General features: G+C 40.1%; 2 protein-coding genes across 3 annotated transcripts in view; both read left to right on the top strand.

Annotated features, from left to right (window-relative positions):
* LOC137936504 (protein DGS1, mitochondrial-like) overlaps nt 1-16,562 on the top strand; it is a 40,454-nt gene that overhangs the window by 16,465 nt on the left and 7,427 nt on the right. The window contains exons 2-8 of one of the 2 annotated variants that reach the window (XM_068781223.1): nt 1,878-2,137; nt 2,431-2,520; nt 3,006-3,120; nt 3,299-3,502; nt 3,641-3,778; nt 3,947-4,114; nt 4,201-4,395. In XM_068781223.1, coding sequence (XP_068637324.1) covers nt 1,908-2,137; nt 2,431-2,520; nt 3,006-3,120; nt 3,299-3,502; nt 3,641-3,778; nt 3,947-4,114; nt 4,201-4,395 — 1,140 coding nt within the window. In that variant the 5' untranslated portion in view covers nt 1,878-1,907. The remainder of the gene's footprint in view (nt 1-1,877; nt 2,138-2,430; nt 2,521-3,005; nt 3,121-3,298; nt 3,503-3,640; nt 3,779-3,946; nt 4,115-4,200; nt 4,396-16,562) is intronic. The other variant, XM_068781224.1, reaches the window with a different exon arrangement.
* On the top strand, nt 8,812-13,923 carry LOC137937874 (uncharacterized). The gene is made up of 3 exons (XM_068783058.1): nt 8,812-8,965; nt 10,053-10,902; nt 11,157-13,923. The coding sequence occupies exons 1-3, from the start codon at nt 8,812-8,814 to the stop codon at nt 13,921-13,923; spliced, it is 3,771 nt and encodes a 1,256-aa protein (XP_068639159.1).

Consider the following 16,562-nt stretch of genomic DNA (forward strand, 5'->3'; position numbering starts at 1 on the left):
AATCTCGGGCCCATACTATTCAACAACTGAGTTATTATTCGATGCTTCCCAATCATCCGTATGTGGTACTGGAGGATCATCTCTGATAAACTTTGACTTTCTTTTGGCTTGAAGATAAATTCGAACAAATTTAGACCAACTCAAATAGTTGTGTCCATTCAATCTTTCTGTAGTAATGAATATAGAATCTTTCCCTTCTGGTCCCCTAAAGTTTCTTGAGGGAGTAATAATCTCACCAAAATCAGACACAAATAAGAGTAAAACTCAATTAAAATCTGAATTTCACTTTTGTAGTTGTGCAAACTAAGTGGGGCCCAGAGACCAAAATTGGGGTTTCGTCAAATAATCACACGAGCACCCAATAGTAAGAAAACCTGCATAGTAGAAATTTCCAACCAAAATATACCAGAATTCACAAAATCCAGGCTGACATCAGCCTCCAAAAGGATGATGCAGGCAAAGAAGACAGTATTGGAGTTTGCTCATACTGAGAGTGGGAGAATCCCAAGTAATAGACCCTCTTGGGACACTAATCAGGCATAGAACTGCTTAACTAGCTGTAGAAACTATCAAACCTAGGGTTATGACAGAGAAAGAGAACAAAAAATCTAAATTTTGACACCAGTCAAGACCAAACCTTGAAATTCCCTTTTCTAAGATGGTGCTGTATTTAGAGGGAGAGAGGATGCTTCACTGGCTTGCAATCAGGACCAATTGCTCTGATACTATGTCAATTATTGAAGAAAAAAGAGTTGAGAGGGAGAAGGAGAATGGAGGAATGTTGGAGAAGAGTGCACAGCTCTGGATGGGGCAAAAGATTGAGCTCCATCTTCATTTTATTAACTTAAGTGAGTGGAGAGAAAAAGACCTCTCTATCCCTCATACAAGTACACCTTATATCTCCATAGATACATCTCCAAATGTTGTGAAAATTGGACAATAGACAATTACAGATTTCCTGAAACCAATGATACACTTCTTGATATAACCAGATTATGTGAAATGACCAAACTACCCTTTACATTATATTTAACAAGAATTTTTCAGCTCCCCTCGTTGTTGAAGGTGATTTGGCAGTGATTATTTCTGGGTTCTCTTCAAGGAAAGCTCCTCCTTAGTGATTTTTACATATTTGTCACAGGATTCTAGCATATTATCGGCATCTTGGTATTCAGTAAGTTCATCATGTGCATAGTGAAAATGTGGTGTCAGATTCGTTAGCGTGTCATGAAGCTGAACTTTTCTGGATCTTTTAGTGGCTCATTTATTTCCTTTTGATGTTCATTAGTTTGTTTTGTGTTTTTTTGTTTTTTGTTGTATTTTTTTATATTAGCAGCAAGTTCTGCGCCTTTTGTACGTTCCTTCTCTTTAATGAAATTTTTATCTTTTAAAAAAAAAAAAGAAATTTCAACGATCTTGCATTGGTTAGAGTAACTAAGCTGTATGAATGCCTCTAAAGGGAGTGTGTTAGATGAATTCATCTTATTTTAATTTTTTCTCGTTATCAAACAGGTTGATTGACTACCAATTGTGGTGTTTTTCTGTTTTATTTTGCTGGTGGTATAAGTCTGCTTATTTAGGAGACCATTCAAATCTCTAGGTAACCTGTGCTATTGACAGCTACATGCCTATTGGCCCTAGCTGATTTTTTTGTTATTAACTCAGTAGAATTTTTTATTTATTTCTCTATTGCCAATTTATTACTGTTCTATCATTTTTGTTCAAGTAACTGTTACATATTTAACTTATTTCCATCACCAGTTCATTAAACGGGCTTCATTGCTAGTTTTTTAATAATCTTCTGGGGCCTGTTTTAACCCGGCCTAAATTCAAATGTACCACCACTTAACATCTTTCCTTTTCCTCACTGTCTGCAGGTAGACCAGCATTTGCAAACATCCAACAAGATGGCAGATTTGCAGGAAAATTCTAAGGAAGAAATTTCAGATGTCAAACCCTTGATATCCTTCTACTCATGTCGATTAAGGGAAAAACTTGTCAAATTCTTGCCTACCCCTCGTTCGAGTTTTTTTGCCCGAATAACAAATCCATTTTCTAGAGGCACTTATTCCAGATACAAGAGAAGGAAGCCGAGCCTACCTCTTCCATTATCTTCGACTTATTATGACACCTCTTTGTAAGTTCTTTGATGATTTCTAATGTTTGTTAGTTGACTGATGTCATGAAGTGAGAGCTCGCTCTTGTTGGTTGATGATAGCCATCTGGTTAGTGGATAGAAGCAGCATCTTTTGGTAGTCTTATTTCTTCAATCAGATGATCAAGATCCTGCAATGTTGAGAAGTGTCTGGAAATTCAAGCCCATGTTACTCATGCAAGGCTACTTTCAATGGTTTCGTTTAGATGCTGTGTTAATTAAGTACTCATTGTAGTCTATAGTTTGTAGTGGCTGAGTTTCTAAAAGTGAGATAGGTACTCATATGAAGAGGGAAACAAGTGGCAGTTCTCTTATTCGTCCTTGGACATCAATGTGCATGGACATAGAGGATTCCCTGGAAGAAGGTACTTAGCTTATGGTTGCCCTGTTCTTCAATGTAAGGCTTCGATATAATTTCTTTCGCTCAGAAATGGTACAACTGTGCATGAAGGTTGCCTATGATTTCATGTGGACTGTTTAATATGCCAATCTTTACAAATTTGTTTAGATGTTGCTGGAAGTGCTTACTCTTATTTGGATGGACTATCTAACTGGAAATGAATAACTCAACCCTCTTATGTGCCCTCCCACTCTCTCATAGCTTGTAGTTTTCTGATCTCTTAGAGCTGTTTTGAGCTCTTGTGTTCTTGTCATTAGAGTCCACTCACCTTCTTGCAGTGGAGTAGTGAATTTATTGAAGTAGTTACCCAATCATAACATTGTTCTGGAAGCACAAACATATTTTGTTTGGTCATGTGTAAACATGCTTGCAGGAATCTTGATTGGCTGCAATTTACTTACTGAAATTCAAAGAACCTTGAAGAATAATCTTATGTTGTTCCATCTGCAGGACACTGGGGAATACATCCAACGTTCTTGACATTATTGAGGATATTATGGGACACATTTTGTCAAGGTTGCATCATATTCAAAAGAGCTTGCTCTTTTGGCAATCACGGGCGGAGGTTATTATTCCCCAGTTTTGATAACCATGATAGCTATGTATACTTACCTAGAAATTAGTGAAAACAAGCTTGCTAGAAATTCAATAAAACTTAAAGGAGTCATCTAGTTATTTAATGAAACAACTTGGGTGGTACCATAATCTGTGGCTAATCAGTTTCTTCATGGTTTTTTGTACAGGGAACTGACAAACAAAAGGTGTACTTTATGGTTTTTGAAAGAGGCCCTTGGGCTTTTATTGAAGGATCAACTCAGTTGCTACGTGGGTTTGCTACTGAAGGGTATTCCATGCAACATCTTTGCCATTCTGCAAATTTTAGCATTAATGAGAGGATAGCTGTGTTAACTGGCTTGCAGAAATCTTTGGCTATGTTTCTTGCACAGGTTGTTGGTTTTGTACGATCTTGCTTTACACTGTCTTCTTCTTGCCAGATTTCACTACTTGAATTTATTTTTGAGATGTGATAATTCTTTGTGATTATCAACTAAATGTAGTGATTGAATTTTCTTTGTGATTATCAGCTGTACACGGAGGTTGACAAATTTGGTGAAGCTCTGATGAAGGATCCCGACAAGTCATTGCCAGTCTTATTGATGACCATCAATAATTTGTTTTCAAAATTGGAAGCATCAATAGACCATCTGCAATTAAATATGAAGGTTGACTACTTTCTAATTTACTAAGATCCAATGGGTTCTATTTGAGAGCTTGTTGAATCCCATGTTTTTGGTTGGCGACAAATTCAGACCATGCCTTCTGTATGACACATGCATCAGTTCACTACTTTCATAAGGTGTTTCAGCTATCTCCGTTGTTTTTCTCTGCAGAATAGTTTTCCTGTTCCTATGGATGAAAGCAAGTCATTGTATCTCCAGTTAGAAAAACTGCCTGAGATTAACAAGGACACATCACAATGGACAGATTGTGAAGTAAGGGATGCTATTAATTCAGTTAATACAAACCTCCGGAGACTTGATTCTTATCTGTCTGTCCTTGTAAGTTGGACTTTATATTCATCTTCCAAGTTGGTTGTTTCTAGCTGATATTTTAATTACCATTGTCTTATTTTGTATTTCTTAAGGTTTCAAAATACCAAAAACCTAGGAGAATGACTGTATACTGGTTACGGTATACATGTGGAGCTGTGGGTCTCTCTGTATGTTCAGTGTGGCTCTTGCGGCATAGTAGCTTAATGGGAAGTCCTGATATTGACAACTGGATTCATGAAGCAAAGGAGTCAACAGTCAGTTTTTGGAAAGATCATGTGGAGCAACCAGTATGATACTTCTTGATTTTTCTCATATCAGTGCTACTTCTGCTTTTGAGATTTAATTGAATATGAAACTAACTATTGTTAATGAAGTATCATGTCCCGTTTCGAAAAAATGAAGTATCATGTCTTATCATACTGTTTATTTACATTTCAAAATAAAGTATCTACTACTAAATCAGTTCCAGGGCTTCACTAGGTTTCCAGTTTTCTATATGATGGTGATCAATGAAATTTTAAGCTTTTTGTGTAAGGGTGCTGTAAAAAGTGTAAAAACCTAGAGAGAGATAGAGAGAGAAGAGGAAGAGAGAGAAAGAGGAAGAAAAGAAAAAGGAGGCAAAGCTCTGAATAAGCTGCGTTGGGGGTTGTACACGACCCCCAATGCTATTTATTATGTTTTAAGTCATAAATTACAGAAATGACACAAATGGCCCTCTTACATAGAAAATACTTATTTCCTTATAACTCCTATTCTACTCTGCCTATGAATATAAACATTTGTACCCAATGCTATTAATTAGGTTTTAAGTCATAAATTACATAAATGACAAAAATGCCCCCCCTTTTTTTATCAAGGACAAAAATGCCCCTCTTACATAGAAAATACTTATTTTCTTATAAGTCCCATTTTACTCTGGCTATGAATATAAACATTTGTACATAGACTAAATCAAACATGCTGAACAAGATAGTGCCATAATATAAATATCCGATTATGTTAAATGACCCAAATACCATTGAGCTGATTTTCTCACACTCTCCCTCAAGCTGGAGCATATATATATCCATGAGGCCCAACTTGTCACAGAAGTTCATGAATTCATGCTTTCCTAATGCCTTGGTGAAAATATCTCCAAGTTGATCAACTGACTGAACATAGGGGGTGATCACATCTTTCTTCATCACAACATCTCTGACAAAATGGCAATCCACCTCTCTGTGTTTTTTTTCTCTCATGAAAAACTGGATTGTTGACAATAAATATAGTGGCCTAGTTATCACAAAAAATAGTCATTGCTTCATTTTGATTGAACCCTAACTCCCTAGAAACCAATCTCACCCACCCACATCAACTTGCTAATAGTATGTGCCATAGCTTTGCACTTCGCTTCTATGCTGTATATCTAGCTACCGCTTTCTGTTTCTTACACTTTCAACTGATTAAGTTGCCACCCAGAAAGACACAGTAACCTGTTGTTAATTTTTTATCTAGCTTTGACCCAGCATAGTCTGCATCAGAGACAATTTAACTTTTCAAGTGACCATTATTTTTAAAGAAAAGATCTTTCCCTGGAGCTCCCTTGAGATATCTCAAGATCCTCTGAGCTGCTTCGAGATGGATCTTCTGTGGTTATTCCATAAATTGGCTTACTACACTTACTATAAAAGATATATCCGAGTGCATAATTGTGGCATATATAGGCTTCCCAACCAGTTTCTTATACAATGTTTTATCATTCAATTCTACACTTAGTTATTGTATAGATTGAGTTAACTTCCATCGAAGTATCTACCGGTTTAGCTCCCAATAGTCGATACTCATGTAGCATATCGGTTATATACTTTCTGGAGATAACACCAGTCCTTTGCTTCTTGCAACTTCGACACTCAAAAAATACTTCAATGCCCCCAAGTCTTTGGTTTGGAAGTGAGTAGCAAGTAGTTTTTTAACTTCTTCAATTCTAGGGGTATCACGATTAGTTAATATAATATCATCCACATGTACAAGTAAAATTATGATCCCCGAAGGCCTTTTCATGACAAACAGGGAATAATTGCAGTGGCTCCTAGAGATGTCCATAGACATCACTACTTGGCTAAATTTTTTGAAATCAAACGCGAGGGCTTTGTTTTAGGCCATAGATTACTTTCTTGAGTATGCATACCATGTGCATCCCCTCCTAAACAACACACCTCGGAGGTTGCTCCATGTAGACTTCTTCTTCAAGGTCACCATATAGAAAGACATTCTTTATGTCTAACTAGCATAAGGGCCAACCTTGAGTAACTATAATAGATACTAGAATACGTAACAATGACAGTCAAGCAATTGGAGAGAAGGTTTCAAACACACCTACACTATAAGTTTGTGTTTATACTTTGACCACCAGACGCGCTTTATACCTCTGAACCGAGCCATCAACTTTGTATTTGACTATACAACCCATCTACAGCCAACCACTGCAGCATTTGAAGGTAACTCACATAATTGCCAGGTTCCTCGCTCTAACTGAGCAGCCATCTCAGCATCCATAGCTTGCTTCTACTATGGAGAGGATATAACATCCTGCTCTGAAGAACGAATAGTGCAAGCAGAAATAGACAATGCAAACTTTCTATAGTTGTCAGACAAATGATCATATGACACAAAATGAGACAACAGGTGACGACTACCTTTTCGTATACCTTTCCTTAAAGCACTGGGTAGGTGTAGATCACTTACCTTAGGATCTTGAGATAGAGACGAGTCATGGTCCGGCATGAGAGAGGAAGTTGTGGGCTGAGAGGGATGCACCTGTTGACATGAATATACCTGCAAGGGTTTCTCAATAATGGTGTTTTGTGTAGGTCCAAGACGATCATCAATTGGTAGGGGAATATATGACTCAGAAACTTTGGAAAAAGATGGTACATCAATGGAAGTAATAGACTCAAAAAAGGGAGTATCCTCAAAGAATGTGGCATATGTGGATACAAATATTTTTCTAGTAGATGGACAAAAACACTTGTATCCCTTTTGTGTTCGAGAGTACCCAAGAAAGACACATTTAATTGCTCAAGGAGATAACTTATCTTTAGATGATCCTACAACATGAGTAAAACAAACACATCCAAAAACATGAGGAGAAATTGAAAACAATGGAGTTGAAGGCAACAAAATCTGAACGGAAAATTTACCTTCAAGGACAAATGAAGGCATCCTATTAATCAACTAGCATGCAGTAAGCACTACATTACCTCAATAGTGTTTAGGAACCTTCATATGCAACATCATAGTGCGAGCTACTTCTAGTAGATGACGATTTTTACGCTTTATGACTCTGTTTTGTTGTGGAGTAAACACAAAAAATTGATTCATGAATATCAAACTTGTGATTCATGAATTCAAGACTATTGTTAGTACACAAAATATGAATAGAGGCCAAAAATCGATTCTATATTTCATTGTACCAAACTTTGAATACATCAAAAGCTTCAAACTTCTCCCAAAGGAGTTAGACCCTAAAGCAATCATAATAGTTAGGATATTACCTAACGACAGAAGATGGAGAAGTTTGACAAGAAAACGACAGACATTGAGGCTCAACAACGACAAGAGGATAGGGGAAAATCGCCGGCGACGGAGGAAGATGGACCTTGGTGCATGGTGAAGGGAAGATCTGCAACTTGAAAAAGGAGCAGTAGAAGAGACGAAGCATCGTGGGTTCACGGCGACACGGAAATCTCGATGAAGCAGACACAGGGCCAGGCAGTTCGTATAATGATAAGAAACGGGCAAAGACGATCTTATATCTCTATCCCACCTGCAGCAATCTCGGATTTTGCCCGCATTTTCGGAGATGGAGATTTCGGGAATCCGCATCGATGAAATTTCGTTTTCCGTCTCTGTATTCCGGAAGAAAGGTATCAGAGAGCTAAAAATTCTTCAGAGGAGAGGACTCCAAGTTATGGGGCGCGTGTACTTACCGGAATTTCTCGACGAATGTCACTGCTGGAAAGAGCTGCGAAGCTCGATACTAGGTCTTGACGAGAAAATGTTTAAGATCTCTGCGACGAGAAAGGACACGATCAATCTACCTCCCCGAAATGATATTCACACTCCCCCCCCCCCCTTCAAATATCCACTTTGAAAAACAAACCTCCCAAACCTTCTTTCTCTATATCACCCGAAAACCAAAAAATCCCCCAAACTCTTGATAAGCTCCCGGTCATAAATCTACCCCCGGATCTTTTCGAAAAAGGAAAACAGAAACTCAGCACAAGTCTCATCGTGGAATCCCCCTCGGCGAGATGGAATAGCCTCAGACTTGCTCTCTGGTTCGGCGAATTTTTCTCTTTTCAACCAAAAATTGTGTGGATGGCACCCGGGAAGTGGCTGGTTACTACGAAATCGAGAGAGGAAACGGAAGAAATTTTGGGGAATAAGAAATGGCTACAGGAAGAGGACCTTTTCGCGGCGGAGTGGGAAACAACTCTGGTAGGACAGGCTCTCGGTCAATGGGTTTCAATCCGTGGCCTACCTATCGAACTATGGACGGAGGAGGTACTCAGCAAAATTTTTACTTCCTTCGGAAAGATAATACAATGGTCGGAATCCACGACGGATGGCTCTAAACTGGACGTTGCGATGGCTTTCGTCAACCCCAAATGTCATTGGAGAGAGACAAGCTACCAAAAACTGAGCTTCGGGGAAGATTTCGTATGGCTAGAAATGTCTTTCGGGGAGATCGGTGTACTGAGGCCACCGGAAGGTCGCCGGATGCGAAAGAGAAACATTACGCCGGAGACTCCTCCCAGCGGGACTCCGGGATGAGAGGAGATTTTTTCGAGAAGCGTGTCGATCCCGGAAAAAGAGGTACGTCTGTCAGGAAAAAAAATTTTGCTTTCTGATTCAAATTCTGAAAAAGGAGACGCCGCAGTCGAGGCATAGAAACTTATTTCGAAGTCCCAAAAAGCTACCGAGGGTAGCGTGTCTGGGCTCTCTTCCGTGTTGCCCCTCACAGCACTCAACAGATCACACACGGTATCCGATGAGCAATGCACTCATTCCCTCCCCACTTTATTTCAAAATTTGAACCCAAACAAGGAAAAGGGTGTACGAAGTACAAATTCATTCTCGGAAATCGTGTCCTTTCAAAATAAAAAAATTAAAGGTCAGCATATCACGGAAAAAGAGCCTGGTTCAGAAATCGAGTCTGATTTTGCATGTCTCTCGGGTAATAATGGTATTTCAACTTTTTCAAATTCCAAAAATACCCTCTCCCCTATCTCAGCGTCCTTCTTTTCATCCGGACCCAAGTTTACCACTCGTCCCGAGATTACAAAAAGGACAAAACAAAAAGAGAAAATAATTTTGAACCTCGAGCCAAGAGCCTCTCGTGCGCGTCAGCCCGAGGAACCAGTAATCGAATCGGACTACTGATTCAAGTTCAAAATTAGGAGAAAGTCACGAATCCGCCTACCCCCCGACCACAGAATTATCAAGCACTCAAATGGAGACTGATCAGGCAGAATACCCAGGCCAAGGAAAACGCCCTAACATGGGTCCAAGCTCTCCCCCTCTACGGAATACTTTCCAGAGAAGTAGAGGAAATCTGGAAACTAATTTATCTCAGAGAGAAGCTACTAGCCTCGTGGTAAAAAAGAACATAGAACCGGCTCCTTCTCCCATTGACAGAGCTGAGAGTATTGTAAAGGAACTTCGCATGGAGAATAAAAAATATGACGAAGAGACATGGAAAAATATGATGGCATTGGCACGCTTAATGGGCGTGATGTATCATTAACAGCTGAATGGGGACATTACGGCGTTGGGGGTTCAAGGCCAAGGTAGCAAATGATCTTGCCGTCTTGGAATGTCAGAGGGATTGGCTCTACCCGAAAGCGCGGCACGATATCAAGTTACCTATCTCAATTTAAGCCTTCTATTGTCATATTCCAAGAAACAAAGTGTCAAGAGATGACAGACGATATTGCCAAGGAACTTTGGGCGTGCCCCTCAATCAAGTGGGCATCGGTGAATGCTATTGGCCACTCCGGAGGTATCTTTGTTGCATGGGACACGACTAAGTTTGACTCTCTTAATATCATGGAAGGTCGTTTCTCTTTGGGTATACAGTTCAGCGATCTCTCCACTAACAGAATTTGGTGTGTGGGTGCAGTTTATGGTCCAACTAGTTACAGGGACCGTAGCCTACTCTGGGAGGAGCTTAGTACGCTTCTGGAGAATTGGAATGCCCCATGGCTCCTTGCAGGGGATTTCAATGCCATCAGATACTGTCATGAGAAGAGCCCCCCGACTACCCGCATTACAGCCTCTATGCGAGGCTTCTCAGACTTCATTGGGGGGAATGGTTTGGATGAGATACCCTTATTCGGGAAGAATTACACATGGACAAACAGTCAACAACAACCCGTATTATCTAAATTGGATCGTTTCTTGGCATGTAACAACTGGCTGCAGATGTTTGGAAATGTTACCGGAAGAGTTCTGAACAAGGTAGGCTCAGATCACTGGCCTATCTTGTTGACATCAGTGTTTGAAAAATGGGGGCCTTCGCCTTTCCGGTTTGAAAATTCTTGGTTAATGGAGGAAAATTTTGAGTCTCTTATTGATGGTTGGTGGGATGAGGGTCCAAGTCTTGGCAGAAGGGAGTGGGCATTCCCCCTAAAACTGCGCTTCATTAAAGGAAAAATTAAGGAGTGGGCCACTAGTCGTCATACCTCTTTGATTGCTGAAAAGGCTTCCCTCATATCTCAGATTGCGGCTCTGGACGTGGTGGAGGAACAAAGGTACTTAACTTCTGATGAATTTTCGCTTCGAGTATCTCTCAATTTTAAGCTCAGCACTATTCTGCACCAAGAGAAAGTTCGATGGAAGCAAAGAGCCAGATTCAAATGGCTAAAAGGAGATGCAAATACCAAATTTTTTCATGCCGTCGCTTCGGCAAAAAGGAGGTCCAATCGAATTACCTCATTATGCATTAATAATGAGGTAACGTCGTGTCGGATCTCAATAACTAACGAGCTGGTTAAGTTTTTTACAGAGTTATACTCGGAGGTACCAGCAGGCCGAAGTTTACACACATTCGCTTTTCTCGCATCTCCCCAGCAGCGGCAGCACTAATTGAATCTCCTTTTTCTTCGGCTGAAATTGAGCGGGCAATCCTGGGCATGGAGAGTGATAGGGCACCTGGCCCAGATGGTTTTAATGGAGACTTTCTGAAAAAGTTTTGGGCTCGTCTGAAGGAAGATATAAGTGCTATGATCCACGGTTTCTTCAGAAACAGCATCACCTACGGCAGCATTGGCGCGTCATTTATCACATTGGTGCTGAAAAAAGCAAGTGTTGAAAAACTTGAGGATTTTCGCCCCATCAGTCTGGTTACGAGTGCATATAAAATCATTGCAAGAATATTAGCACATCGTTTAAAGGTAGTGCTGCCCATCGTCATTCACAGAGGTCAAGGCGCTTTCCTAAAGAGGAGAGAGATTCTGGATTCCACAATGGCTGCACACGAGCTTATGGATCATTTCAGGCGTAATCAGGACCCAAGAATCACCCTAAAGCTTGATCTTGAAAAAGCTTTTGATCGAGTAAATTGGATCTTGCTTGATGAAATAATGGAAAAAATGGGATTTAGTGAAAGATGGCGATTTTGGATTCAGAATTGTGTGGGTTCAGCATCATATTCCCTTCTACTCAATGGCTCGGTATGTGGATACTTTAAAGGAACCAGGGGTATTCGACAAGGGGACCCTCTTTCCCCGCTCCTATTCAACATAGTAGCAGAATTCCTGTCCGCTATGTTCTATTCAGCGGTCGACCTTGGATGGCTACCTCCGACAAGTCTGCACCGGGCTTTTAATATTCCGATTCTTCAGTACGCAGACAATACTATTATTTTTGGAGTCGGAGATATGCACAGTGTTAGGAGGATAAAGGCAGTATTGGGTCTTTTTGAAATAGCGACTGGGCAGAAAGTTAATTTGGGGAAAACATCTCTCATAGGATTTAATGTGGACCAGGAGAACCTTGCAGAGATGGCAAGTTCATTTGGTTGCTCTACTACTGCACTACCTGCAAAATATCTTGGTCTCCCTCTCTTTCATGGGCGAATTTCTCATGACTTATGGAACCCGGTGGTGGAAAAAATTGAAGCTCGGTTAGCAACTTGGAAGGGGCGGCTCCTCAGCAAAGCAGGTAGATTGATACTCCTCAAGTCATGTATTGCTGGCATTCCAAATTATGCGCTATCCTTTATGCCCTGCCCGTCATCGGTATGCAAAACCATGGATAAATTGAAAAGAAGATTCCTTTTGAGAGGTTCGAGTGATTCCTTTAAATATCACCTGGTTAGATGGGATGAAGTTTGTTTACCTAAGAAATTAGGTGGACTTGGGATTCGAAAATCAAAAGAACTGAACAAAACCTTGCTTCTTAAGTGGATATGGAAGTTTAACACAAATTCATCAAACCTTTGGAAGGATATGGTTCGTACCAAGTTGGGTTGGAATTCTTTATGGTGGATGTCAGGGGGAAATCGGAGAAGGCTATCATCAATTTGGAGATCTCTTCATTTACTTCTTCCAGATTTCTCCTCAGCTTGTAGATTCTTTGTGGGTAATGGCAGGTCTCTTAAATTTTGGGACGATTGGTGGACAAGACAGGAACCATTGAGAAACTCTTTTAGCAGTCTATTTCTTATCTCCACTCAAAGGGAGATAACAGTGGCAGATGCTTTCGAGGGAGGTGTTTTGAGTCTCCATCCCAGAAGGGGTCTTTCTGATGTAGAAGCAATGGAAGCAAGCCGTTTACTGGATTCTTTGAACCATGTCAGGATGAGGCCTTCTAATGCAGACAAGCTCATATGGTGGCCTGACAAAAGCAGCAAATTCTCAGTTGCATCTGCATACAGACACATTAATGGTTGGGACTCAATGCATAGTGAGCTTGATATTTACTTTGTGTGGCGTCTGTGTTGCCCTCCAAAGGTAAAATTCTTCATGTGGAGTGCTTGCCAAAATAAGATCCTTACAGCGGATGTGCTTCGAAGAAGGGGTCACCCCTCAATGGACTTGCTATGTCCTCTTTGCAATATTGAAGATGAATCCGCCAGCCATACCCTGTTATTATGCCCGTATTCTTGGAAGGTTTGGTCCTCTATCTTTTGCAATTTCGATTTGCAAATATGTATCTCTGCAGATTTGTTCAGTTTTAGCAAGTCAATCTATGGTTATCCCTTTTCTGGGCTCGGTAAAATGATGCTATCGGCATGTGTCAGTTTTGTGCCATGGGGGATTTGGAATGAACGGAATAGGAGGCGGTTCGAGGCTAAATTTGAATCTGAGAAAAATGTAGTGGACAAAGTGATGGGCCAAATATCCACCTGGCTCTTGACAAAAAAACTTTTTTGTTCTTTCAAGGGCACTTCTATTCGTGAAAACTGGAGCAATCTAGCAAGGATGCATTTGGGGACCAAGATTCAAGTTATGAAAGATTGGGTGCCCCCAGAGGTTGGATACTTAAAATTGAATTTTGATGGTTCTTCTCTCGGTAATCCGGGGATCGCAGGTTTCGGAGGTGTGATTTCAGACTCATTTGGCAATCAGTGGTTTTCTTATGCGGCTCCATTAGGCATCTCCGACTCAACGTCTGCAGAGCTTCATGGTCTTCTCAACGGGCTCCGGACTTTCAAAGATAAATGTAGTGGCCCAATTCACATTGAAGGGGATTCCAAGGTAGTCATTGGATGGGGCCTGGCACTTCATTTCCGCCATGGAGGCATTGGGAAATTTTCCAGGAGATTTTAGAGATTACCTCACTATTTTCTTGTATTTGGTCTCACACTCCAAGATCTGCAAATTTGGCAGCAGATGTGCTTGCCAAACAGGGAGCATCTCTTCAACATCTTGTTGTTATGGATCTGCTCCCTATCTCTTTGTAATTTTTTGATTTTAATGGATTACATCTTTATCAAAAAAAAAAAAAAGGAGTTAGAGCCTTGTACACCTACTGAACTCATCAATATATGAAAAAAAGTACCTAAAGCCAAACTAACTAGTTATAGGACAAGGACCCCAAACATTTGAATGAATAACCTCAAATAGTTGACTTGTCTTATGATGTGAGGTTGGAAAGGAGCTCCAGTGATGCATGCCTAGCTGACATGACCCACACTGAAAAGTAAGACTAAAAGGAAATTCTAGAAAGACTTGAATCAGTTTTGCTTGCGAATGATGACCTAATTGCAGATACCACTGGAATGGGGTAACAAACGTATGAAGTGCATGAGTGCATTATCTAATAGGTGGCTCTCCAAATAATACAAACCATCTCTCTCACATGTGGAACCAATTATCCTCTTCATCACGAGGTCCTAAAATAGACAATAAGTAGGATAAAATGTCAGAGAATAATTCATAGACTTAGTTAATTGGCTCACTGATGGCAAATTTAAGGAAAATTTAAAAACTATTAAAGCAGACCGAGGAGACAAGAAAGATGTAGGGATAACAGTACCAACACCTTGAACTGAGGAAACAAACCCATCAACTAAGTTTTCTTGTTTTGTATGTGATGACTCTTTCATGTTAGAAAGCAAGGATGGCATACCCGACATGTGCGCAGTAGCTCCGACATCAATAACCCAGGTAAGAGAAGAGGACATATGAAGAACATACATACCTGAAGTAGCCAGAGTAGCAGTAGGAGTAGAGCACGAACTATGGATGTCGAAGATGAACCAACTGAGCTAGGCGTTGCATAATTTGTTGTTGTTGCTGAAATAGTTGTTGTACCTCATCAGCCCCCTTGAAGAGATAAGAGCAACAAATTCTGATACTGTTCCACCGGTCTCATGACTGGTAGAATTTGCCTAGGTATATTTTCGAAATTTATCCAACACCTATTAGAATAATGGTTATTTCGTCCACAATGGACGCACTTCCTCTTGGACTTACCATCACCTCTGCCTCAACCTCTACCTGAATTGTCTCTACCTGTACCTCTCCCAAAACCTGTCCGGCCTCGAGATGAGTCTGTTGGGCTAGGACTAGGGCTCTAAGTATTAAGTGCAACATCATCTGTCACCTTACTCCCTTTTCTTCTTAGGATACCAAAATCGTTTCAGCCCTCACAATTCTATTGAAAGTAGTGGGTAATGAAGGTACCTCTTTTGAAGCTGGGATTTGTGCCTTAATGCTGTCAAACACACCACCTAGACCATCAAGAAACTTTGCACCAATAGTTGGTTTTGTTGTTTCTTCAATTCCTGCTCATCTGTAGTGAATGGATGATACACATTAGTTTCTTGCCTGAGTACCACAAACACTGTGATATTGTGTATCTATCTTGTTACCCCTTTTAAGACCAAAGAAATTGGTGTACAATTCATACACTCTGGATAAGTTGCTCTCTTGAGCATACAAGTACTCCAAAGAAAACTACATAGCCTTTGTAGGTTCACAATGCATCACTTGATTCCTCAATGTTGAATCAATATTGTTGACAATCCAAGTCATAACTTGGTTGTCTTCAGCTTCCCAATCATCAGTTGTTGGGATTGGAGGGTCGTCTCATATGTACTTTGTCCTCCTTCTACCCTTCAAGAATATTCTCACTGATCTGGTCCATTTGAGATAATTTGGTCCTGTCAACTTCTTAGATGTCGTAAACACAACATCTTTACCATCAGATTCTCCCATATCTCTGAATGGTATATAAACTTCATCCAAATCAGCCATAGAATAAGTATAGAGTCGACAAAATAATCAATTTCAATATCCAAACACTTTTGCAAATTTCAAAGATGTGGGCTCCACTTCGTAAAATTTAGGGTTAGGGCAGGAATGAGATGTGCAAGTGGTATGTGCTCAAACTAATACCATCTAGTGATTAGATAAATTTTTTCCAAGAATAGACTACAATTAGGGCTGACATCAGCATACAGGTTGATAACACAGGCACTGGTCTACGAATAATCGATGCACATCCCAAGATCCCTCAAAATAACCCTTTTTAGGGCAATCAAGGCATGAATAATCCTTTAAAGGATGATAGAACTAGTAACCTTAGGGTTATGGTAGAAGAAAAAGAAGAAAAATTGAATTTTTACCAACTAGTCATCGAGGAGATTTGGAAAATCTTTGTGAAGTCATCCAGATAAAAAGAGAGGTTTTTCTAGCTAAGATGCACTCTCAACAACGATCATTGCTTTGATACTATGTAAAAAGTGTGAAAACCTAGAGTGAGAGAAGCGGAAGAGAGAGAAAGAGAGGAAGAAGATAAAAAAGGAGGAAAAACTTTGAATAAGCTGCGCTGGGGGTTGTGCATGACCCCCAATGCTATTTATTAGGTTTTAAGTCATAAAACACAGAAATGACAAAAATGCCCCTCTTACATAGAAAACACTTATTTCCTAATAACTCCCATTTTACTCTGCCTATGAATA

This window comes from Aristolochia californica, unplaced genomic scaffold (genome assembly GCF_029961685.1).
Source record: "Aristolochia californica isolate CCGP_79_NKW_82.1479 unplaced genomic scaffold, dmAriCali1.0.hap1 SCAF_7, whole genome shotgun sequence".
Classification (NCBI taxonomy): domain Eukaryota; kingdom Viridiplantae; phylum Streptophyta; class Magnoliopsida; order Piperales; family Aristolochiaceae; genus Aristolochia; species Aristolochia californica.